Consider the following 26,056-nt stretch of genomic DNA (forward strand, 5'->3'; position numbering starts at 1 on the left):
TTTGGGTATACCAGAGATATTTGTTTCGTGGGAAACGTTCTTGAAATAGAATCCAAACCCTAGAGACATTGAAATCGCCATGCCACATGGGGAGTGATTTTCAATCTGCAGAACATTTCCACCTAACTGCACCAAGACTCAATCTATGTATTTGATTTTTTTAGATCTATGTTATTTGTTAGGTACATCGCCGTTTCTGCACGTGTCTAATTCATCCAGACTTCCTCGAGAACCAAAGCTAATTTTGGCGTCGTACCTGGAGGAAACAACTTCATTGATACTCAAATTACCAATTATTTATTTTTTTTCTCAGCTCTTAAGCGGGCGGTATTCTATTAATCCTGCGATCTTACTGGTTCCGAGAGCGGGCAGTATTCTTCCATCTGGCCCGCCCACAGAGGGCTGTAACCGTTTCGCGTCGAGTCACTTTACGGGACATCTTAAGTTTCGTTGCAACTTTTCACAAAATATATATCTCATTTTACCGCCTGGACAGAATTTTTAAGCAATGACTTCGGTCTCGACCTTTTGGCGATTATAACAGTAACTCTCTCTTCTCTCTCGCTCTAAAATCACTTTGGGTTTTGGGCAAAAATTTATTTGGAAATAAATTTTGTGGTACTAATATTTCAAAAAGATTAAAACGCGGCCTAAAAACAGTTTTTTATGTAATAATCGTTCACAAAAAAGCAACTTAGAAAGTTACAACGAGAAGTAGTTGCAGTTAACAATTATGTCAATCAATGTGACTCTCATTCATTGATACCTTCATTCCGCAACACAATTTGTTTGTTTGTGAAAGGTTGAGCGAATTGTTCATTTAAGTTCTTCTAGTCTTTAAATACACTTTCTCCCATTCTTTGCAATTCCCTTGAATTTGGACTTTTCTACCGTAAAATTCACAACAGAAACCAATGGAACTCGATTAATAAAAGTCGCGTTGAATCCCCTTGAGTCTAGCTGGAAAGAGTCTCATTGACCTCAGCTTTTCGGTGAAAGAAAGAAACAATTTACACACACCAGTACAGAAAACAAACAAGCAGACTGACAACCCCAAAACACACATTTGCATTCACTCACAATTCGACTTTGCGTGACATTTTAACAGGGAACAGGGGTAAATCTTCGAAGATTAATAGTCGTTGGAAATAAAACAATATTTTCCCTAAGATCTCTGGGTGTTCTTTTTTTACGAAAAGATAGACTCTTGGTCCTTTTACTCGTGTGTGTTTATCATACGAGTATTGCTGTTTATTCAAAAGCGTTCATGCGCTTTTTTCCTCTTTAATTGACAGGTGTCGTGTCGTAACAGTTACTTGTCAAAAAATGTTTAAAGTTTGCTTGGAAGCCTTTTAAATTACCTTTACCAATAAAAATGTCTCGGTGAAAGCCTTCTCTATAATTTGAATAACGTCTGTTTTCTTTATCATCCCCTCGCTAAAACATTGTTAAGTTTATGGAATATTTTCCCGTAATTAAACTCGTAATCGTAGCCCTAAATCATTCGGGCTCTTTGGCAATCATTTTGTTATGTGGTAGAAAAATATAGAAATGTTATTCACCAGCATAGGTCGGTCCTTATTGCGAAAATATATGCCCTCTGTCTTGAATACCACCCTTGGCCTACGGCCTCGGGTGGTATTTAAGACCTCGGGCAAAGTTTTTCCCGATGCGGAGCTCCTGTCTGGTGAACAACATAAAAAGCTTGATCCCAACTACAAAGAGGAGTGGCATTTAGTGAACCACCACCTTGAACTTTGCGATGGAAGGTATTATTATTGTCCTAAAGAAAATAACAAGTAGTGTAACCTAATAAAAAGTTTCTGTCGAGTGTTAGCAACCGGGGGACGTAGAGCACTTTACAGCCAAAACCAAATGTCTCGACGCAAGTCTCCGTAGAATCAAAAGTAAAATTAAGCGGTCTCTAAGATGTCCTTCGATCACGAAGTGATTATCACTATTTGGTGTGAAAATTGTAATGACGCGGTCTATTGGGTTTTTAGGTGGCTTACCCAAAGAACGTAGCCACATTGTGGCACGACCGGATTTATTTATTTATTTAATTATTTATTTGTCCACGAGAGTCGAGCACCAGTCACGGGGTTTAGTATCGTGCTGCGCAGATTTTTGAGTCATCTATCTTGGTTCTAAGCGTGAGTCAGAGTAGTTTTTCAGGTGATCGTATCACGAGTTAGTTCTTCTCACACAAGCCAACACATCCAGAACCGGCTTGTGTTATAAGTGCAGCTTGTGCAAGAGCTTTTACGCTCGTAAAAGACAATATGTAATTACTTCAATCTTCGGTACGGGTTTTACTACACTGTCGGTCGGCTTGATCGGTCGGCTTGATCGGTCGGCTTGATCGGTCGGCTTGATCGGTCGGCTTGATCGGTCGGCTTGATCGGTTGGCTTGATCGGTCGGCTTGATCGGTCGGCTTGATCGGTCGGCTTGGTCTATCGGTGCGGGTTGCACTACAGAGTGTCTGAAAGTGTTTGAAAGTGTTTGAAAGTGTCTGAAGCCACCCGAAAGTGCCATATTTGAAATAAGTTGTATCGTAGTTGATTTCTCCTTGCACTGTTGAGAATTCATGAAGGCATTATTCAAAACGACAAAAGTAAGTATGGGAATCATGCCGCCTTTCTCACGCAGTCGGCTTGTCTTCTAAGTGCGGATTACTGATAGGAGTCTGTTATTTACCAACACTGAAACAAGTTGTTTGAAAACACAAAATGTGGGATGAGGCCGTGTTTTGTTTTTCTCAGATTATGAGTGTACGGCTAGAATTTATGTGACTAATCGGTGCCGTCACGTTTCACGTGTAAATTACCGGAGCGTTTTTTATCCTGAATTTCTGTTCGTACCACATGCTCAGTAAGAAAATTACTTAATAAGTCTTTCAGGTACATGCTTAAATACAATTTTTAGCGAGTGAATGAAGATAGGAGTTTTTGTCGCCATTTGAAAATCGAACACTGCTGTTGTCTGGAAATTCAATATGACAACTTCTTCAAATGAAATTATTCTTTCATGTTTACATAGCTAAACCGATTCAAAAACGTCTAACGACTAACCTGAAACTGCAGTTTGTCGTTAACATGGAAACCTTGGTGCCTATTATGATTGATTCCAAACTTTGAGGAAGTAATACATTGAAAATCAGTAACAAGGTGGTTTTGCTTTTATTAAAGTACGAAATGTGATTAGTATTATGTTTTCCAAGTAATTTCCTAGAATTATTCAGAACTTCACATTTCATGACTTCCTAGAAACTTGTGCAAGGATCTTCATCGTTACTCAAGATACCAAATCTAGCTTTGGAAGCTAAACTCCAACTACAAAGTGGGTTAATTAAAGCCTGCAATATCCCAGTGGTATTGTAAGGAGGCCTGTGAACCAATCAGCGATTTCCACTTTTCACGGCTCAATGATATATATATCTTATTAACCAAGCGCGAGGGCCGTACTGGGAGAATATCGGCCTGAGGTCTTGACAGTACGGGCCGAGCGCAGCGAGGTCCGTGCAAAAAAGATTGAAGGCTGATATTCTTTCAGAACGGTCCCGAGCAAGCTTGGTTAATAAGAGATTTATTACACGACTGAAGTTCAAAGGGATACAAGTGTGGTATCATTCGGGACCATTCGGGACAGTGCCCGGTCCAATACTTAGAGAATATTGGACCGGCAATAGAGCATTTTGATTGGTTGATTTTAGTAATTGGCCCTCTGAATGCCCGAGTCGTGTAATAAGTTGCGGTATTGCCCGTCAGCGATCAGTGAATATAAGGAGCTAGCCTGCCTCTCGATGGCAAGAAAGTTAATTTGCTGACGAGTTCTTGGATAGAAAGCAGTGAACACAGGTGGGTAAGAGAAAGGAAAAACAAACCCGGATCAGAGGCATGGAGCGTTTATCTAGGAGCCTTATAATTATTAATAACTTAGTTCAACCTGAACAGAATTATGACCAATTAATTTTTTTTAGTTATGTTATGTATTTGTCATCGTCACCTTTTTCGGACGAGTAGCCAGACAGGCGCCTAATTTGGTTAGGAGAGAAGATCTGACGTCAATGTTTCAATTGAAGGTAACGGTTTATGCACTATTGTGTATTACAAACCTACAGACTCGCATAATTACTTGTTATATTCGTCTTCGCATCCATCTCACGTTAAGAATTCCATTCCTTTTTCTCAGTTTCTAAGACTTCGTCGTTTATGTAGTGATGACTCTGATTTCCACCACAAATCAGAGTCAATGTGCCAGTTCTTCGATAAACGTGGTTACCCTGTTTCCGTCGTTCAAGCGGGTTACCACCGCGCTCAACTCATTGATCGACATTCAGCATTACAAACGTCGCATAAGGAAGATTCCGACCGCATTCCATTCACTCTCACGTTTCACCCTCACAACCGCTCAGTTAAATCCATCATTCTTAAAAACTTTAAATTACTTCAAAACGATTCAGAGACCAGCACTATCTTTTCGCAGCCTCCGCTCATTTCATTCAAACGCGACAAAAACATAGGCAATTTTTTGGTCAGAAGTTCTTTTCAGACTAATGACCAACCAGGCACTTTTAAATGCGCTCGTGCACGATGCAAAACATGTCCTTTCATTCACAACACTGATAAAATATCGGGACCTAAACGATCCATGAACATCACCGATCACTTCACGTGCACCTCCACCAATGTAATCTCTTGCATAACTTGCACTTATTGCAAAAAGATATACATCGGCGAAACAGGCAGAAGACTAGGTGACCGATGGCGAGAACACCTTCGAGACGTGGAAAGGAATGACAAGGACACATCGAAACCAGTCGCTAGACATTTTCATTTACCTAATCATTCTAAGCAACATATGGCAATCTGCGGTCTTTCCTTGCACTTAGGTGGCACGGAAAGTCGTAAAAATCTTGAACAAAAGCTCATCTTTCAAACCGGCAATCTAAATCCCACAGGGATCAACGAACGCTTTCCATTCCCCTAATTTATTCATGTTTTTCTCGTTGCCATGCTCCCACCAATAACGTAGCTCCATTTTCTGCCTTTAAAAGCACACAAAATCCACAATTCCTCTATTCGCTCCGACGAAGGGCTAACGCTCGAAACGTCAGCTTTTGTAATCATTACGGTGGCCAATTTGCCATTTCAACTTTGTTGATATATCCAAATTATTAGGAGAGAAGAAACTGACAGATGACTTACCAGTATTTGCTTAAAGTTAATTGCTTAGAACTCATTATCCTATCTTTATTCCAATGGGAAGCGATCTAAGTTTGGAACGTTGCTTAACAAACAGGGATACAGATGCTCGATTAAAATTACTTTATATAGGCCCAAGCACTTTTTATCAACATCAAACTGACCTAGGCAGGTACCATCTTCTGAATGAAACTTTTGCAAAGCGATGGAATCAGGAGTGACCTTCGGTATTCTGTTCCTGCTCTCTGTGTTCCTTATTCTAGGATCTGACGGGATAGGATTACCATATTGCCGTGGGGTAAGTACCGTGGACACGTACAACCACAATGCAGGCGGGTAAATTCAGCTCAGTTTGGTCCCGTAAACCCTTCGCAGCGTTTTCCTCGAAGCAGTGAAGTCAGTCACACCAAAACTGGGTCAAGCTTTAACCAAAAGCCCTTAAAAATCACTTAAACTTTGAAAATGAAATGTATTTCTGAATCTCAGTAACATGTTGTGTATTTGTTTTCCTTTATGGTGTGCGAGAAAACTGAGAGAAAGGCGCGAAAGACAGCTAGGTCTGCCTAGCAGCGCGATGGCTGGATTGTGAACAGATGCTGCGAGATGAAGAGACCAAGAACAAAATGACTAGCGACTTGGGAGTTACAAACAAATGGGGATGTCGATTAAAACCAGAGTCCACAACGATTCTTACTGTGGTTTGTTTTACCTTAGACCTTGCTATCTTATTAGGACAGCAAAAAAATACTTCATGTGTTGGTCTTGAATTGCAGGTAAAACTCAAATATTCTGTTTTGTTCTTTAATAATTGTCGCTTTTTTATAGCCACACGCCTGTAATTCCTCCGACTCGAAATAACCCTTCGAATTCGCAAATTCGTACACTGAGAAAGAATCAAAATATAATTAGATAAGGAAAAACTGTTTTCAATCCTTGAAGCGTATCTTTTTTAGGACGAACTTGACGAACTTTGCGACTCACGCCTTTGAGATGTAAGTGTACAATTTGTTCACTTCTGTCGAAGAGCTCACTTGCGATAACTAATTTGAGATTGAAGATAACTATCTTGCTTTAAGGCACTTTCTGCACTGGCTGCAGCAATACATGTACTTCTGGAAAAGAATACAATGCACACGACCGACAAAATGAAAATCAAAAGCTGCTCAAACTTTTCATAAATGTGGAAAGATAGCAAGATCGTGTTCTTGCTTTTATTTGGGTCATCGTCTGCGCTACCCTGGATAACAGTGGTAAGGCTGCCAGTCTATGAAACGGGAAAGAAAATTTTAATTATCCCGTTTTCTCCTCAGGATAGGAAACACTTTGTCGAGTTTACAGTTTAAAGACGCCACCATTATGGAGGGGTCTTTCGTTATCATGATTGACGTTATCATGATCACTGCTTTCCCAAGGCAATTTTTACCAGCTTTTTTCGGCCAAATCTCTCTCGATACGAAAAAGAACTTTCTGGATATTATTCCTGCGCTCAAATTTTACCATCTTTCTTATTTTCTATTTATTCACACTACAGAATACGAAATTTTTCATCCTAATAATATGCAGGATGTATGTCACATACGAATCTGATAATTGCTTTGTTTAGCTCACCACAGAGTTTTTTGTGTCTCAGTAGCAAAGTATCGGAGCAGGAATCCGAAGGGTTTTTATTCAATTCCTGTTGTAGACTCAGAATTTTATTCTTTGTCTCTTGCTCGAGAAACCACAATTAACATATCTCATTTTAGCTATTCTTTTTGGTTGTTATCTTCCCTTTACATTTTGATAATTACAAACCAGTTTATTAAGTCATGAGTGGATAGCACAATTCGTGAAGTAGTCGCACTGCTGAGAACCAATCAGATTGCTTGGATTACTGATGATTTCAAGATGGATGTACTAAAAATGATTACAGTGGAACATGTATAAGGGGGCACTGTATTAAGCGGTCACTCTGTATCAAGCGGTCGGTTGTCAAAGTACCGAAGTTGCTTTCCCTTTATCATGTTAATTTTTACCTCCACATTTAGCGGTCACTCTTTAATTTATCTTTAAAGGCCCATTTTCAACCGAGATGCCCTGCGCGCCCAAATCATTTTTCATATATGAAAAATACGCTATTTTCCTCGAAGTTGCGGAATCGCTTTGATATCTTATTCCATCTTACTAATTAGGGCTTTCAAAATTCCATCTTGAATCATGTGCGAACAACAAACTATCGTAGTATCCGTATCAGTAAATAGTTTTTAATTCTTATATGTATGATGGTGAAAAACGTCATTTGAAAAGTTGATGCCGCTGAAGAAGCGGTGTAGAGGAAGGCCGGGTCTGCCCGGCTCGGCAAAGGTTATTCGACTTCGAGAGTCTGTGTATGATTTATGGAGGGCAAGGAAAACAACAATGGGTTTCGGTAACACTACAGACAGTGCTTTTGCAGAAATGTTATTGCATTGTTCCTACGATGGAACTAGAGACTCCGGGGAGATTTTTTCGAGGTGAGAATAATTATTTGACTGATTTTTACTTGAGATCCTGAGATATGTATGTAAGCGATCTCATTTGTACAAGTCATTATTCTATAATTGAAATGCGTAGAGTAAATCAGTTTTGGCCAATATTGGTTATTTGTTTATATTTTATTTAGTGTTGAAGCCGAACAATTTCCTTCAACATCAAGTAAGCTTTGTACAAGTTTTATACACAGACTCGATTTATGATTTTTCAGTCTCAAATATTTAGCAGCAAATTTGTTTACTGTGTTCTTCAACAAATCTTTGTTTTTCTTTTTAATAGTGTTTGTGAATGGCTATCAGAGTTCGCCATTTAACAATAGCGCGATTCCAAAACAAAAACAAACGACTGCAAAGGATCTCGGATGAAAATGGGCCTTTAAGGCCTGTTTGTATTGTTTTCCACCTGAATCAAACGGTCATTCTAAGCAGAAACCCTGAAATAAAACTAGGACAAATCTTTCAAATAACTTTTAATCCATGTTTCTCTTCCAAAATCAATATATATTATTCACCAGCCGGGAGGTCCGTATTGGGAAAAACTATGCACGAGGTCTTGTATACCACCCGAGGCCGTAGGCCGAGGGCGGTACTCAAGACAGAGGACACAGTTTTTTCCGATACGGACCGACCTATGCTGGAGAATAACATTTTTATTTTTTTCTAACACACAACAAAATGATTTCCAAAAGAACCCGAATGATTTAGGGCTACAAGTAGGAGTTTAATTAAGGGAAAATCCTCCATAACCTTAATAATTTGTTAGCGAGTGAATGATAAAGAATGCAGACGTTATTCAAATTAAGGAAACAGTACTGGTGTGACAAACACACACAAGTCAAATGACAATGCGACGATCTTCTCGTAAAAGAAAAAAAAAACTCTCAGAGATCTTACAGAAAGTATTGTTTATTTCCAACGACGATTAATCTTCAAATATTTACCTCTGTTCCGTTTTAAAATGTTACGGAAAGTCAAATTGTAAATGAATGCAAATGTGTGTTTTGAGTTGTTAGTCTGCTTGTCCGTTTTCTGCAGTGGTGTGTGTAAATCTGTGTTTCTTCGACTAAAAAGCTGCAGACAGTGAGACTCTTTCCAGCTAGACACAAGGGGATTTAATGCGACTTTTATTCATCAAACTCCTCGGTCTCTGATGAGAAGTTTACCGTAGAAATGTCCCAATTCAAGGGATTTGCAACAATAGGCGAAATTGTATTTATAGAAGAACTCAAAACTTCGCTCAACGTTTCACAAACGAACAAATTGTGTTGAAGAATTCAGATATTAACGAATAAGAGTCACATTGATTAACGTAATTGTTAGCTGCGACCACCTCTCGTTGTAACTTTCTAAGTTACTTTCTGTGAGGGATTATAAATAAAAAATTGTTTTTAGGCCGCGTTTCAATCGTTTGAAAAACAAATTTAGTACCACCAGTTTATTCCGAAATCAATTTTTGCAGAAAAACCAGTGATTTGAGAGCCAGAGAGAAGAAAGAATGAATATTACTTATCGCCAAAAGGTCGCGACTGAAGTCTTTGCTCAAAAATTCTGCCCGGCCGGCAAAATGAGGTATATTTGTGAAAACCTGCAACAAAGATTGAGATGTTTTGCAAAGTGACTCGAGCGAAGCGGATACCGCCCGTTGTGAGCGGGCCGGATGGGGAGAATACTGCCCGCTCTCTGAATCAATTAGATTGCAGGCTCTTTTGAACACCGCCCGCTCACGAACTAAGAAAAAAAATAAAAGTAAGTATTATTTCTTCTGCACATTTAAGTTGTCAATTGTCTATCGCTTCTTATAAAAAACCCCCAATCTGTGGATCAGGTTGTTAGCGGTCGACCTATATTAAGCGGTCATCCCGCCATTCCCTCACGGTGAACATGACGATTGTGTTTGTGATACTAAATGTTTTTTTAAAAGAGTTATCAATTTATTTCGGCGAACAGCTGGTTTGCAGTTATGCACCTATATCTGCATCAAGAAGACGGAAGATAACAGTGATGCAAAGGACAACTAAAGCGAGCAATGTTTATAGTTTTTTCTCGAGTAAGGAACAAAGAAAAGATCATGACTCTATGCGAAGAGTCGAATCAAAGAACTTCGAATTCCGCGCCTCGATGCTCTGCTACCAGGATACAGAGAACTGCGGTGAGCAGTTACCAGTTTCACTTGGCTTGCATACGACGAGAATATGGAATGCCGTTTGCTTAGTGTGAGTTAATAGAATGAGAGAGATGGTAAAGTTGAGGCGCGGTAATGCGATAAAGAAAAATGCTTTTTATCGTGGGTAGAGTCTGCTGTAAACACCACCTCCATCAAAAATAAAAATGATTAAACATGAAGGAAAACAATTCGGTAAATTTTGACGGGAAAGCAATGTATCCTTTTCTACCCTAATGTCTTGTTCGTTTGCTACATATTTTTAACAGTAAAGACAATTTTTACCAAGATTTTCTGAGGGAAATAATTTTTCCTTTATCTTGCTCTGAGTAGGCTTACAAATCTCACCTTCAACAGTCAAAGGTAGTCCAAACAAATGGCATAGCTTTATCGTTAGAAGGATTGTTTGGTCAAGAGCCGGAGATGATATTACCGATGTCCTATGACTGACGCTGCGCTGACATCCTCTCCACGGGAATAAAAGGCTAAATTGATAGATAAGCAAGCCATGTGATTGACCAAAAATTAAGAGGAAAGCGAAATGTCCTGTTTCTGTGAACGAAAGCACGAAGTTTTCCTTTTCTCTTAGTCCGTTTTCGTTCTTTTTTTTTTTTTAAATAATATCTCTTTAAATTTAAACGATGATGTAATCTATAAGCTGGTAATCAGGAAAATAAATGACCTGTCTTGAATCGGACGAAAATGGAACAATACTGATTGAAATGTGACACTAGTGTCAGAAAATGTACAATACAATAGGTATATCATTTAAAATCGCAGATTAGAGTCCAAAATCGAATAAAAATGTATGAAATCGAACAAAAGTGTTTAATAGTTTCTAAAACCGGTTAGATACCATGAACATTGTACGATGGTGTTCAAAATGTGACACTAGTATCTGAATTCGACAATGGTGTTCGAGATCAGAAACCGGTACCAAAAAAATAAGAAATGATTGTCATGTGTGACAGATGCCACGTTCGGTATGATAGAGTTGGGCCCGTTGCTAGGGCCAAAAGTGAAGGTGTCGATTTTATATCGAATTCCTCTTCGAGAGAAGCTCTCTGCAGTGAAGTTTGTGAGAAATTAAGGTTATGCTTATTTTTTCTGTTATCAACTTTCCAAAGTTCAATTTATTGCAACAAGATGTATCCCATGGCTGCAATGCGTTGTACTCCATTATCTGCATCAAGTGCAGCTTCGTTTCCGCAAGTTTCGTGGTCATCTAGACTTCCACCTGTACCAAATCCGATTCTGAAATCGCTACTATTGCAGTCATTGTCAAAGTTTCCTAGAATGCCGATTCTTGTATTAGATCAGTCCAGTAACCGGAAGAATAATGAAACGTGGTCTGGCAAAGGAAACAATGTTACAGCTGTAAAAGGTTAAGTCTGACGACCTCATAGAATTGTGGCTACAAAAGTACATGGCACTTAGTTCTAGAAAAAAGGAATGAAATTGCATGCAGAGTTCACAGTATTCTTCAATTATCGTCTAACCATCTTGTCCTAATTGATAAGAGGAAATAATATGCCAGAGGTCTCAATAGCAGCCAAACAAACTCAGTAGGCAGTTACTTACTTTAATGTGGAGCTTAGATCCTTGCAAGACATTACAGCTGGAAAAGACAGTCAGTTGTAACGATTAAACAAGTCCGACCCTCCAATATTTTCTTTTCTGAACTCTGAATATGCCTTAAAATTACGCCATATGATACCAGATGCATGTAACTTTGGTTTAGCAGTTTGAAAGGAAGAGAGATGCTTTTTGTAAAACGATATTTTTGAAAGTAGGCCCTGTAGTCTTAAACTTTGATTACTGTACAGTGAATCGCAAATCCTTCAAACGGGAAGAGCTGCCCACTAAATACAGGATCTTTATAACAAGATCAGTTATATCAAGTGTCCGCTTCTATCTGATTAAGGTGTACTAGTCCATTTTAGAAAAAAAAAAGGAAAATAAAATAAGAGATAGAAAGAATACAATGGATAAAATAGAAATTGGACTAGTATCTGCTTATATCAGGCATCCGCTCAAAACCTGTCCCTAACTCAGTTGCTGTGTTTCAAATAGAGAAAAATATTTGTTCGCTAACCCCCAGTAAGAGATTTGGATATTTTTCTTTATTTGTGCTCCTTTGCATTCTCTTTCGTCGATGAACTTGACAGAATTTTAATTAAAAAGGCCAAATGAACAGGAAATGGTTAAATGCAGTGATCTATCTTCATTTTTACCTGTTTCGTAATATTTACCAGTGAAACCTTTCTTACAGACACAGTGAAACGCATAATTTTGACGGATAAGACGAACATTGTGACTGAAAAAAATGAGAAAACAGACGCATTATTAAGTAAAAAAGACTTCAATAAAAAATTAGAAATTCAGAATTTATGTGTAGTTCATTAGTGGCCCCATTGAAAAGATAGAAAAGTTTCTCATTTCTTATCGTCAGCTGGAAAATTTAAGAGTGCTCTGGCAATGCTTTCGAGTTCAACCTTGGTCGATTCGTCTAAGCGATCTTGGATTTCAAGGTATAGAAAAATTGATTAATTAAAATACAAATAAATAATGAAAAAATAATTAAAAATAAAACATCTGAATGACTTATGTGACTGGTGTCCAAATATGTTCTAAATATACTCAGCTGAGAAAACGGTTTTCTTTGTTTTCACTTGGGCAAAAGCTGTACTATTAAGTCCTTGTTTGATCTGGTTGAAATGCTTCAGAAGTGGATTTTATTATTATCCTCACGATTCTTAAATAACTCAAATTTCTGTCAAAAACTGCTTTAAGTCTCCCTGAACATAGACGGCTAACAAAAGAGGAAAATTGAACAATAATCGTGGCCACAATGTCATCAAAAACCTTAAACTGATACAGTTTTTCTTAGATGGAAGCAAACGACCAGTTTTATGGACAGACATGTGAAAAACCTAAATGGCGCTTTCGGAAATTTAATGGCTTAAATTTGCTCATTTGATTATTTCTCCTTGCAGAAGCGCAGAAACGGAGATGTGTCGGTGCGACTACAAATAAAACGATCCTCACCACGACGGAGTAATGATGCAAGCTCTTGTTTATTTTGAAGTCTTCAGCGTTTCTGTACTTATCAGAAGACAGCAACTCACACCAAAGCTTTCCATCTGCTCCTTTGGTGGCGGCCATGTTTATGGAAAGGTACAAAGGGCTCTTGAGACATAAGAAAGTACACTCCAATTCATCCACCACGGTGGATAAACCAACTTGAGGAACATTAAGGTAGTAGCGCTCGGTTTTTAAAAATATGCGCTGTCTGAATTTCTTAAAGAAAGTCTTGCCTTTTTGTAAAGGAAAAAGGAAAAGGGAATGAGATGCAATGTAAGAAAATCCTTGATTATTTGGCTTTTGAAATTTTCTGCAATCGATGACGTAAAATAAAGTAAGTGAAGTTGAATCAATTCTGGTCTTGTCGGCTGGCATGGCTACTTGTGACGGTGGGGCTTCCTCGTTAGGCGATGCTCAACTCAGAATAGAAAAAATAATGAATTTTTCAACTAAAGTTTCGTTCTATTTTGTATATCTTATGCAACGAGGTTCACCTCTGCCACTATGATATGGTTTAAATTGGGAACAAATATAAAGAGGTTTCTAACCTGATAAACAGCTTACGCTCGATGTTAAAATGAAAAATACAAAGAAGGCGCAATACTTCTTGGGTTCGCGCATGATCGGGCTCAAGTTTCGCTCTGGAAATTGGCGCCAGTCTTCTTATTTTTGTCTTTTTTCACAGGAAACCCAAGTGCTTACAATGTAATGTGTCAGAATACAATGTAGCTGTGCTGGTGTCTGTATTGTTGTATAGTTGGTACGTGAGCTGAGGGCAAAAAACATAATGACTATTCAAGAAAGTAACGTTTTAACAGGTAAACTGTTTGATTTTGACTCACCACGTACATGTAACTACGAGTAATTGCAAATCGAGCAAAATTACTCTTCTTGCAAAAAATGTTTTAAATGAATGAAAATAAAAGAAATAAAAAACGATATACAGTTTGCTAATACAGGTAAGACAAGTGAAGTAAAGGTCACTTTGAAACATGACTCTCTTGGTCTTTTACATGCAATATTAATGATATCCATGAAAAAAAATGATAACAGTGAATTTTAAGAAGGGTGAAGCACGATAATTTGCGAATATAGTTGTCAGCTCTTGTACAGCTGCATTTCAAACTACTCTGTCAAATATTTTCATCAATTAACAGTGTGTAAAATTGAAATAAAATGAAATGTCACGATCTTTTTTCTAGTCAAAGAAAAGATGAAAGTTTCAAAATAAAGCTTGAAATCAACACTGTCATTCAACGTCATTTGCATCGCTAACGAATATGTTAAAACATCTTCAGCTGGTTAGTTATGGGGGGCCGCTCAAATTAGATGAAAAAAAAAAAAAGAGAAAGAAGCGTGGGAAGCAAATAAAACATTTTATAAATTTCCTTATGAGATGATTCTTAGTAGGAATGACGAAGTTTTTGACGTCCAAAACGTGCAGAGTTTAAGGAAAAACTTTTGTTGTTCACTCAACATTACCCAACCAGTTGATTTTGAAAATGACAATGCGATATGAGTCGCCCTTGATAAAACAAAAGTTTTTATCGTAAAGGCAATATTGACAAAAGAAGATTAGTTAAACATGAAGTTAGAAAACTGCAATTTTATTTCCTTTATCCTTTGATTTTGTTTTTAGTAGGCGCTATATTCATTGTGTTGATATCTACAAAACTTCCCTTGTCTTGATCGACACTTTCACTTGGTTTTTTCGGCAAAAATTGATTTCGAAATAAATTTTATGGTACTGAATGTTTCTTTTCAAAAAGATTGAAAAGCGGCCTAAAAGCAATTTGCTATTACTTAATCCTTCACAAAAAGGAATTAAAAAAGTTAAAACGAGAGTTAATTGCACTTACAATTACGTTAATCAATGTGACTCTCATTAATACCCGAATTTTTCAGCACAATTAGGTCGTTTGTGAAACGTTGAGCGAAGTTCTAAGTTCTTCTAGCCTATAGGAAAGAGCCTGAGTCTCATTGACTTCAGCTTTTCGATGGAAGAAAGACAAGATTTACACACACCATTGCAGAAAACAAACAACTGGACTGAGAACTCCAAAACACACATTTGTATTCACTCACAAATAGACTTCGTCACTTTATGTTTTTAACGCTCACTAGGCAGATGGAAAGATGAGTCGCTTGAATTCAGGGTAAATTTGCATAAATGCTTTTTTAGAAGTCACATTAATATTGAAAGATATCAATCATGGGTTTTAAGAAGGGCAAAGCTTAAAGAGGCGGATTCAAACTACGATTTTTAAGACTTAAAGCTGCAATTAAGCTGACTACTATTAAAAAAACTACTTTCTGGTGGTCTATAGTTTCCAATACCCAGTGACCAAGAAGCCTGGCTATCGAAATTACTGACAAAATTTTATATTCTTTTAGCTGGACTAGACACTTTTAAAATGTTAAATAGGTCACCTTTGCAAAATAAAGGATTGAGGATTCTTTCATGCTTAGCGTACGTGCGAAATATTGGTTGCTCAAGGCACTCTGACTTTTGTTTTTGTTTTTGATTGTCTGTTTGTTGGTTGGTTACCTTTTACTCGATTTTCTCCAGTTTTTTCCTTCCGAAAATGTCAACACTCCAAACTCCGATTCTGAATGGAGACAATTGAAGACGTCAAGAGCCTGCTTGGGTGTCTCCATCTGTCTCCTGCTTTGATAGAACATGTGATTGAACGGTAATGGAAGTGAGATGAGTATGTAATGATAAATCTCTATTGACTTGACGTGGTTTAGATGGCTGAGTTGCTAGTCTACTGGGTAAGATTCCCTTTACATTTTGTATATATTGTATTTCAAAACATTTACAACGCAATAAGCGGTGCTTTTCGATGGATACGTGTCACTGGACCAAGATGTATCCTATGGCTTTGATTTGTTTATCTCCGTTATCTGTAAGGTACACTGCGGAGTTTCCGCATGTGTTCGAGTCATCCGGTTTTCCCCCAGTACCAAAGCCGATTCTGGCATCACAACTGGAGCAAAGATCTTCATTGTTACTCAAGATACCAATTCTAGCTTTGGAAGCTGAACTCCAACTACAAACAGGGTTGAAGCCTTCGATGTTGCAGTAGTATTGTAAGGAGGCTTGTGAACCAATCAGCGATTTCCACTTCTCACGGCCCAATGATGTGTTGCGGTATTGCCCGTCAGCGATCAGTGAATATAAGGAGCTAGCCTGCCTCTCGATGGTAATAAAGTTTATCTGCTGCCCAATCTTCATACCAAGACAGATCTTTGAAAAGGGTGTGTTCCAGTATGTTGGTAGCTTGGTCTCGTGTGAATCAAAAGCAGTCTTTCCTCCCTGGACGTTGTATGTAATTTTATCCGACCAGTAACTCGAGCTGTAGTGAAATGTGCTCTAAAATGGTATGAAAGTTGTCTTAAATAAATTTGGTAACTCCTGCAAATAATATTCCAAGTGGCAAGCTAGGACACTCCTAATTCGCATTGAGGCTAATACACCCAGTTAGAGTTCATTTTAATATGATAGCACTGCAATAGAGGAAAGACATCAGAAAGCTGTTTGTGTCACTATCTTTTGTAAATAGGACTTAAGGGTTCTACATAGGGTCACCGAGAAGGTGGTTGCAGCTTCACGACTGGTGTTCAATGCCAAAACTGATGTTTATTTTCAAATAACTTTTATTTTCGTTTGCTTTTGAGCCAAGATGCATTCCAACAATACTTTTGTGTGGACCGTTCGAGCTGCCTCGAATATCAAGAAGTACAGATTGTTAAAAATAATTGGCAAAAAAATTCTAAAGGATCCCAATCCAGGTCCAACTGGTAAATCGCAAATAACTCGAAGGGGCTATAACTAAAGTGAACAAGGAGATTTCAGTTTCCTGTCATCGATAGTTTGGATGTGTTTCATTTGAACAGCTCTTCAGTTGCGAAATTTCTGTAAATATTATTTCTGCAATGAGATGTCTCACTTATTTTATACATGCTGGAAAACGTGAATGTAATCTTGACTAGTGGTACCCTATCTACCTTACTGCCGTCAATCTTCATGACTGGTGTCCATACTCCATCTCCACACCCAAAATCTCCAAAGTGACAGAAAATGGGGGTCGCTTTGGAGTCAAAGTGGAGTGTGACCAATCGATTCAAGTTTGAACTACATGGAGACAAATTAAAATAGTAAAATAATGCAAACGGACTTGGTCAAAAGGGGCTTGTTTCACTTGTATTTTATATTTCACTTTTTACGTTAATAATTCCAGGACTACCTTTGCTTTCTAACACTGTTGCCTCTGGCTAGGGATTTATCATTTGACTTCATCCAACAACGCTGGTTGCCGAGTATGTTTGTATGAAAATCAAAAAGGGTCGAGGAGAAAAGTATTTGCAATTGGCTTGGACGGTACTGTTGGTATTTTAAGAGAAAAACCATCACTGGGATCCAATCACAAAATGATATACCGGATTAGGCTGAAATCATTTCTAAAAAGTCATATACATATATAGAAATTAAATGTAAAGTATGTTACAGAAAATTTAGGAAGAGACCGTTTAGAATAAAACTCACTTGTAAGCTGTTCCGAGCTCTTTGCATGACTTTGCAGCTGAAAGAAAAGTACAAAAAGAAAAAAAATACAATCACAAACAAATGGTTGCAACAAATAGTTGTTATACATAATTTAGTTACCTTACCAAAGGCTTTTCCAAAAGGCAATACAAAATGCGTATAACACATGCAGCGACTGTGCCTGTGACAACGCAAAACTGGCACTCTGATTAAAAAGATTTCAAAGGAGATTGTCAAAGGTGAAGCGTCCACAGAAACCACTCAATTTTAAGGTTTAGCCCAATTTGGAATAGTTAAGTTATTCTTAGGGATCACATAAAGCGTTAAGAAGTAAATTCGTATTCAAATTAAACATTTCAATGACAGAGATCAAAATTACCAAGTTCTGGCGACTTTACTATACCTCTCCTTAAATTAAGACTTGTGCTAAAATAATAATAAAAAAAAACAGCTTCTGTTACTTTTAAGAATGCGGCTTGAATACGCTATCACCGTTTAGGACTAGAAATTTATTCTACTAGAAGGATGACAAGATAGAGAACTCTGGCGCAAAGGTACAAAACTCACCTATGCTGCAATTCTTTCCTATAAAACCTTCCTCGCAAAGACATTCAAACGCATCATTTCCAATATCAGTTATCAGGCAGGTACCTCTGTTATGACACCTCGAGGATGGACAAGTCGACTGAAATTAAAAAATACTTATTAAGCTTGACTGTATGGAAATTAAAAAGGTTCGACATTATATCCAAAAATGTAGCACAGTCACACAGCGTTTCCGGATAACAAATTGAATGAATTGATTGAAAAATGCTTTGCCCGATGGTTTGACATGAAACTATTTGGAACATCATTTTTATCCGTTTATTTTGGTCTATGCTAACGAGATATTATCAAAACGATGTGTTATTTCCATTTTCTTTATTCTTAAAACTACATTGCTGCCTTAAACACGGTATAAAAACATACATGTGCCACTCAATTCACAATAAAACACCTTTCTCATCAAAACACATTCAGATAGGGCGATATTGAACCATCCAGGGCATGTTGGCCGTAAAAATTCATTTGTTTTGAGATATGAGGCGAGCAACCTTACCATAATTGAAAAGTGATGCGAACTCTTGTTTTCTTTGAACTCCATAACATTTCTGCCTTTTCCAGACGACAGCAACTCGCACCAAAACTGTTCATCTGCTTCTTTAGAGGTAGCCATGTTTGCTGAAAGACAGCTAAGGCTTCTGAGGCATCGAAAGACGCACTCAAGTTCGTCGTGTACCCTCGTTGCTACAAAATGTGGAACATCTAAATAGCGGTACTCGGTTTTTGAAAACAGCCGTCCATTAAAACTATCCTGCAAATTGTTCTCTCCTAAGGGGATGACAACATAAAGCAAACATCAATTATATACCATGTAAAAAAAAAAAACTCCTTTCAAATCAAGAGCTCAAAAAGGTTACAGCTAGAACGTAAAAGCTTATTGAGGATATTGTGAGTTTGTAATACAACAAATGATCATTAGCACACGCCTCACGCCTCAAAAAAGGTTCGCGCATGTCAATTTCTGCCTGTTTATTTTTTGCCTGGTTATGATTTGAAGTTTCGTCTTTCTTTTGCTCTAAATTCTATCAGGGATACGATAGAAAGCTTTATCATTGTGAGGGGCTATCTCACAGTTCAAAGAGTACCGTGATCGTCGTCTTTAGCTTCCCTTGTTAATAAGCAACTGCAATTATCTCTGACCTGAGGAGCAGCTGAGGTTCGCTCTCAAAGTGAAAAACACGAACAAAATATAAAGTTCAGTAGCAGTGTGCATCGTTGAACACGCGATCTTCCGGGCCATTGATGAAGGCAACAGCATTAACGAAACTTTTGTGACACGATACGATGCAATCCAAATGCGACAAACAGCCGATATGCTAAATGTAATATTCTGTCATAACATTTCTGTAATTTTGTTCCAAGCGCTTCAGGCAAAAACAAAATGAAATTTAAATATAAGCCAGGTAGCAGGTTAGCTTAAAGTTAAGCTGAACAAATAAAAGTTGTTGACATGGTTAATCTTGTAGATGTATGCATCCTTTCATAACATTTATTTGCGGCCACAGAACTGACAGCCAAACCTATATACTCTCTGTGACATGAAATTAGGCAAAAAGGATTGATTGTCTTTGGTAACTGAAAATATAGCATTGATATTGAATGTAAGGTGATAACTCGCGACCAAATTCACTATCATCAATTCAGCTGCCCTTCATGTTACTTCAGAATACATCATTAAAGCAGCGATTTCAAGTTTTCGAATGTTAATTTTCATTTTTATCATCAATCAAGATTCAACCTTTTATTATTATCGAGAAATACTAAAGGGTTCCTTTACAAGTTATTTCATCTTCTTACAAAACTCGTACCATTCAAAGCCCGTTAAGACTCTCTTATATATTTGCACCTCACTTTGGCATAGATTTCGAAGAGATAGAGCGTATTTGCAAATCAGAGAAATGCAAAGGGAAGTCTCCGTGGCATGCAAATTCCTTTTTCGTGCAACCATGAAAAGACAAAAACAAAAAAATAGAAATTTTAATTCGATTTATTCGTTACAGATGGTTTCTTTGGCTATTGGTATTCTAAATTCAACGTTAGAGTACATATAGTTCATAGATTTTTTAATTCTCTATACTTATTCGTTGCGTAAAACACAATTACATTGAGCTATGCCCTCAGCCGCATAAAAAAGAGCCAGCTTCCAATGCAATAAAGCTAAGTACATTTTCACGCTAAAAATATGTATTATTTCCACAAAGAATAGATTATTATCAAAGCACCAGTTTTTAAATAAATAATTCATGTCTATCATTGAGGATCCAAAAGCTCTTAATCGGAGAAATGATGTGGCCACCAGTTTAGAGAAGCAGCTTTGTGACTTAAAACAACAGTTAATGCGTAGGGATTTAAAGTAATTAACCAGTAAAGCCAACGAGGAAAAGAAATAAGAAACAACTGCGATAATTTTAACAAGGTTTCCTCGACAAATCGACGAATGTTCCATTATGAAACGATGTAGATACCCGGCGTTTGTCTTGTTGGAGGCATTTACCCTTTGGCAGGTTTTCATTTACGGCAATTTGGCTACAGTTCAAGGTAGGTTGGCAGAAAATACTTCGCAATGTTGCAAAAGATATAGAATCCATTAAAGCAATGTTGGATTTTTTTTAATAGTTTCCTTTCGCCATGACGAAGGCCATGCTAACGCTCGCATCCCAAAATAATTTGGATCGGTAACGAATTCGTTTGGGTAGAAATTTACAGATACGATGACATATACAAATGAAATTGCCTTTTAAAAAATGGGTCCTTTTCGACATTGGTGAACAAAACCAAAAAACATATCCGATGGAAGAAAGAAATCTCCACATTATGAGACTCTATTGCATACAATGAAAATTCCGAGCCAATCTGAAACAGCTTTCAGTCGATATTTTTCCCATGTTACATATATTCATTGACGCATATATAACATAGGTCTTATTAGCGTATTTCGCATACAGAACCTCAGTAGATGTAATAATTGGAGAGTGATTGTTTGGATACTGCCATAAATGTGTGTAAAGCAAGTAGTTAAAATTCGTAGGCCCAATTAAAAAAAAAAACAAAAACAAGTCGGTGAGATACGGACTAGGATGAAGAACATGTAGAGCTATGAGCTGAGATCCTCGCTTGTCATAGTATCTCTTTTAGCAAAAAGGGCGTAACTTTTTGACATTTAGTCACAGCGCATTTATTCCGGAATGAACAAAACCGTTGAGTGTTTTGAGTTCATTATACCAGTGACGTATGACTCATAAACGTTATCTGGAAGCTTGGGCTGGGGTATCTTAGTTCAACACTGGTGTCTTAGCAGGAAGCAATTCAGGCCAATAAAAAACAAGCTAAATCCATCCTGTGTCTCTTGGATCCTTACAGATGGGAGTTCTTATAATAGCGAACTGTTGCTCAGCTAGGGATGGATATTAGCCAATGAAAATGGAGAAAAATGCATTAGATGATGATTCTGGTAACGTAATTTCATTTTTTACAACAGGAGAATGCCTTTTGCAGACCAGAGCACCTCGAATATTTCATATGGGACTATTGAAAAAAGAAGAACTCTATTATTTAAATGTGCCTAAACTTGGAACTTTTGCCGTGTACGACCTTTTTGACTGCACATTTGAATGCCTCAGCAACCCTTTGTGCCTTTCTATAAATCTAGCTTCCCTTAGAGGAGCTGATGGAAAGCTTTGGTGCGAGTTACTTTCTTCTGATAAACACCAAAATGCGAACCAGTACGTTGCAAACAGGAGTTCGCATCACTTCTCGGTAGGATAGAGCAGAATTCATTTCTTGACTGTGGAGTACTGCCTTTAAATTTATTTTGTCTTAAGTTTGGCTTAGAGATGCTAAGGCTTGTGATCTTCCCTTGGAATCATGGATAAACAGTTTTATTCTATGCATTTTGGCAGCCATTGTTTAGATAACCGTACTTCTTACTTGCCACGTTCCAATTCTTCTGCGCCCTTTTGTGTGTTTTACATCTTCATGCAGCCATTTTCTAAATTGCTGTCTTAATTCAGTTCCAGTTGCCTTGTTCTACTGCGCCTTGCCAAAACGGAGGAACATGTCAAGGGGGCCATGGTGGGGATGCCTTCAAATGCCTCTGCCACATAGGGTTCGTTGGAAAATATTGCGAAAAAGGTAGTGAAGGTGAAAAAGGAATATTACGGAAGTTTGCTTTTGCGTCGGAATTAGATGGATGAAATAACAGTTCTTACAATTTTCTTTTTGCATTTATTTTATCCTCCTCAGTTAGATTTTTCGTAAAAGATAATACGATGAGACGAATTTTGTGACCCTTTCGATTCATTCCTTCTTTTTCAGCTTTACAATCATGCAAGGAAGTGTATGATGCTCAAAGGTGAGAGGACAGCGCTAACGCTGTGCTAGTCTCTTTTCACAAATTTAGCTCTGGCGGTCAGGCAGTGTGATATTTTAATCTTGCGCCCCTTTAATTTTTTTCTTAACAGTTCAAACAAAAGTACCTAAAATTGAAATTCGGTGCAACTTTGACTTTGCGAGTATTATATCCATTCGGGCCTTCTGGTTGGCTCTTAATCAGTCGGGTTTTGCCACACGGACCGTTTCCACGGAAATGGTCATAAACCTTATATCTTCACCCTCGAAAACCGGCAAATTTAAAACTTGCAACTAAACTGCGAAAAGGAGATCCGTAAATGTTCTCATTCTTTGTAAAGAAATTACTAGACAAGTCACGAAACGACTGAATAGAACTATAGACGATGAACGAGAATAAGATCATTCACCGAGCAAGCCGTTTTTTATCATGATCTGAAAACCTTTGAAACAAGCATTGGTGAATACCAGGAAACTAATTACGATTTTGTAAACAAATTTAAGGCTTCAACACAAGCAATAGGATGGTTTTGTGATATGAGCACTCTTGCTCGCTACATAAATACAAATGAAATGAAAAGACTAAGAATCAAAAGCCCAGCTGCATTCAACCTTGAGCACCTTTAGTCAGAATTTTATTTAGGAACATACGAACAGGCAACAGTTCCCAGTTTTCTGCAAAGTAGACAGCGATACTCAAACAAGAAGAAATATTCATTAAAACTATCCTAGGACAATGAGTTTGGAAAAAAATCTAGAATAGCACATGTATCATCATCGGAGCACAAGCTAGAGGCGTCTAGGCGATTTACCAAATCGAAGAATGGATCCATTTTTTGAGGCGGGTAAATTCAGCGGGTCCTATCCAGTTGAGTCTAGTCGCACCTCTGAGAATGATCTAGTGGTTTTTATGACTAATTTTCGGCTTCCAAGTTAAATTAAAGATGAAAACCTTCAGTTATGAGTCGTTCAAAACATGTCACGGCGGAAGCCCCTTGAATTCAAGTGACCAGAAGTGCCTTTTACTAATAAATGAACAAGTTTGGTCCAAGTGACATTTCATAAATTACCTACTAACCTTGCTTGCTTGATCTGTACTGGGTAAAATTGGCCCCCGGGCGTTTTTGTACGGACCTTGCCGAGCTCAGTCCGTACTGCAGCGACCTCGAGCCAGCATTCCCAAGCAGGGCCCTTGCGCTCGGTTAGTAAGAGGTTAATGTTTGATGAAATAAGCTTCAATATGATAGAAAATTAAAACGTACTACAAACAAGTTATCTCTCAGCTGAAATCAATAAAAACTGTATATTTACAGGTCAAAAGTGAGTCAGGTGGCATCTCTGTGCTTTGGTTCACGTCAACTTTCTGTCTTCTGCCACATGGGAGATTTTGGATGTGGAGATGGAGGGTGGACGCCTGTCATGAAGATCAATGGGAGTAACGTATGATTTAAAATAGCATTCAAAAGCTCTTGGCTGAAAAAGCAAAGTGTCTAGGAGATCAAACCACGAGACAAACTCTCCCTGACCGCACAAGTTTGGTATTCATTTCACGTGGATTTGACTCTCCCCGGTTTTCGGTTTTCCAAGACCAGTGATTAGGTCCTGCGGCCATATTTTTAGGTGGCATGCACTAACTATCCTCCAAGGTTTCGAAACATCTCATCAGGCATTTGTTAGTTTTTCTTCACTGGCGCATTATTGAGTTACTGAAAAAATCAATAGCCTGATTTGACTTTTCTCCAGGATTTACTTTCACGAAACACCTTTCCATATAGCCCAAGATGCTAGATGGAAACAAATAAATAACGAATGTAACATCTAGGCAGGGTTTGTTTATTTGTTTATTAGTTTCTTGATTCTCTCCTGTTTCAGATTTGTCCTCCTTTTTTTTCCTGAAGACTGTGGGAAGCGTTTTAGCTTAGCACTGTTTACGCTCTGAGCTCACCATCTAAAAATTGGGGTTTTATGACTAACCCACTCATTTCAATTTTTGAATGCGGAGCACTACAGTGCCTCCCTCCACTAACAAGTAATATAACTGGGGTATCAGCAAACTTCCAGGGAAACTGACGAGTTTCTGGGGAAAGGAGGCTGCCTATAATGGACTGACATCCATCCTGGAGGGGTAACGAGAAATTAGGTGGCTTCATGCTGCAAAAAGACAACATAGCTGTGTAAGTAGGCCGCTGCATTTTTAAGACTTAATCTTATATTATCTCCCAGGAAACTTTTGAGTACATGTCCCCTTACTGGGAGAATACAGAGGAATACAGGACCCAAGGAGGAATGACCGGGTTTGACTCAGAACAGACCAAGTTACCAAGTTACTGGAACACGCCCTTCAACAAGATTTGTCTCGGCATGAGAATTGGTGACCAGACTAAATTCATTTTTATCAATAAGAGTGCAAGTTCTCTGTACTCATTGATTGGCGACGGGAAATATCGAAATTTGTCAGTGGGTCGTAACAAGTGGAAGACCCTGATTGGTTCACAAGCGTCCCTACAGCATAATTGTAATAAGGAAGGATTTAATGTCAAGTGCAGTAGCACTGGAGGTTCTCGAGCGCGAATCGGCATCGTTGGTAACAATGAGCAAGTGTGCTCATCTTGTGACTCCAGACTCGGATTTGGTTCATGGGGGATGCCTATTAAAGCGAATGCGTGTGGAAATGTAGCCAAGCACGGAGGTGATAACGGCAATAAGAACCTAAAAGCAATGGGATATATACTGGTGCAGTGACTTGGGAATGTTTAATATGGCTACTACCTCCAGGGCTCTAAGAAACCACCAGATGGCTAAAAAGCGGCATTTGCAATTTGCAACCGCACCACTTAGAATAAGTCCAGATTCTCTTCAGGTAGTAAAGAGAGTCCTGCATAGAATAGTCGAATTAGATCGACTCACGGCACACTTATAAATAGTACGTAACTTTTGGACTAAGGGAATACAAATTGAAATAATGAAAAAAACTATGCACACTTTCTTGATTAGAGGAAGCAGGTGTACTAAAAGGTTTCCTTAATTTTTTCCGTTTCATCTACCTGCAAACCAGGTCTTGTATAAATTTCTTCTTAGTTGTTAGTACAAAACCTTTCCTCAGCTTTGATTTTAAATTATTTACGTAATGTCTTGCCAGCCTTTTTAATGTAAATCTTTTTAATAGTAACCTTTGGCAATATATTTGTTGTTCTCTATCCATGTTGTGTGTCGTTTGATAGTTTGCAAGTTACCGCGCTTCTCTTTAAGGATGTATTAGATAACATCGCAGTTTGGTAGAGGCAGCCGAATATTTCAGTGATATTCTTACGACATTTTTATGTCTTGTGTGATCTATTACTGTACAGACCAACGGCAATATGGAATCTGTTTGCTTTAAATGATCTAACAAAGCAAAATGATGCTGATCGTGACGTCATCTATACGTCTGATCTCCAATAGATCCTGAGTAAGAACCAATCAAAATGTTTGTGTCATACAAGTTATCATATGATTCACCAATAGATTCCAAGTCATCGTGTATATGTTTAGTAATACGTCATACATGGTATTCGAGGCACAGCCGAGTGTATCACTGATGATTTCCTTACAAAAGGT

General features: G+C 38.1%; 2 protein-coding genes and 1 long non-coding RNA gene across 3 annotated transcripts; 2 read left to right on the forward strand and 1 right to left on the reverse strand.

Annotated features, from left to right (window-relative positions):
• The first annotated feature begins 12,164 nt into the window (after positions 1–12,164).
• Positions 12,165–14,315, forward strand: LOC148728740 (uncharacterized). The gene is made up of 3 exons (XR_015988632.1): positions 12,165–12,407; positions 12,873–13,134; positions 13,646–14,315. It is a non-coding gene; the product is annotated as an uncharacterized LOC148728740 (long non-coding RNA).
• A 120-nt stretch (positions 14,316–14,435) lies between these two features.
• LOC111346324 (uncharacterized) lies at positions 14,436–19,472 on the reverse strand. The gene is made up of 6 exons (XM_022953613.2): positions 19,253–19,472; positions 18,609–18,880; positions 18,077–18,194; positions 17,510–17,546; positions 16,972–17,098; positions 14,436–16,336 (listed from the first exon to the last, which is right to left on the reverse strand). Exons 1-6 carry the CDS (start codon positions 19,368–19,370, stop codon positions 15,818–15,820), a joined length of 1,191 nt encoding a protein of 396 aa, XP_022809348.2. The 5' UTR covers positions 19,371–19,472; the 3' UTR covers positions 14,436–15,817.
• Positions 19,473–20,382: 910 nt separating this feature from the next.
• LOC111346322 (uncharacterized) lies at positions 20,383–25,656 on the forward strand. The gene is made up of 6 exons (XM_088724814.1): positions 20,383–20,650; positions 21,591–21,868; positions 22,123–22,243; positions 22,427–22,463; positions 23,773–23,899; positions 24,683–25,656. The coding sequence occupies exons 1-6, from the start codon at positions 20,560–20,562 to the stop codon at positions 25,199–25,201; spliced, it is 1,173 nt and encodes a 390-aa protein (XP_088580940.1). The 5' UTR covers positions 20,383–20,559; the 3' UTR covers positions 25,202–25,656.
• Positions 25,657–26,056: the final 400 nt, after the last annotated feature.

Source organism: Stylophora pistillata, chromosome 6 (genome assembly GCF_964205215.1).
Source record: "Stylophora pistillata chromosome 6, jaStyPist1.2, whole genome shotgun sequence".
Taxonomy (NCBI): domain Eukaryota; kingdom Metazoa; phylum Cnidaria; class Anthozoa; order Scleractinia; family Pocilloporidae; genus Stylophora; species Stylophora pistillata.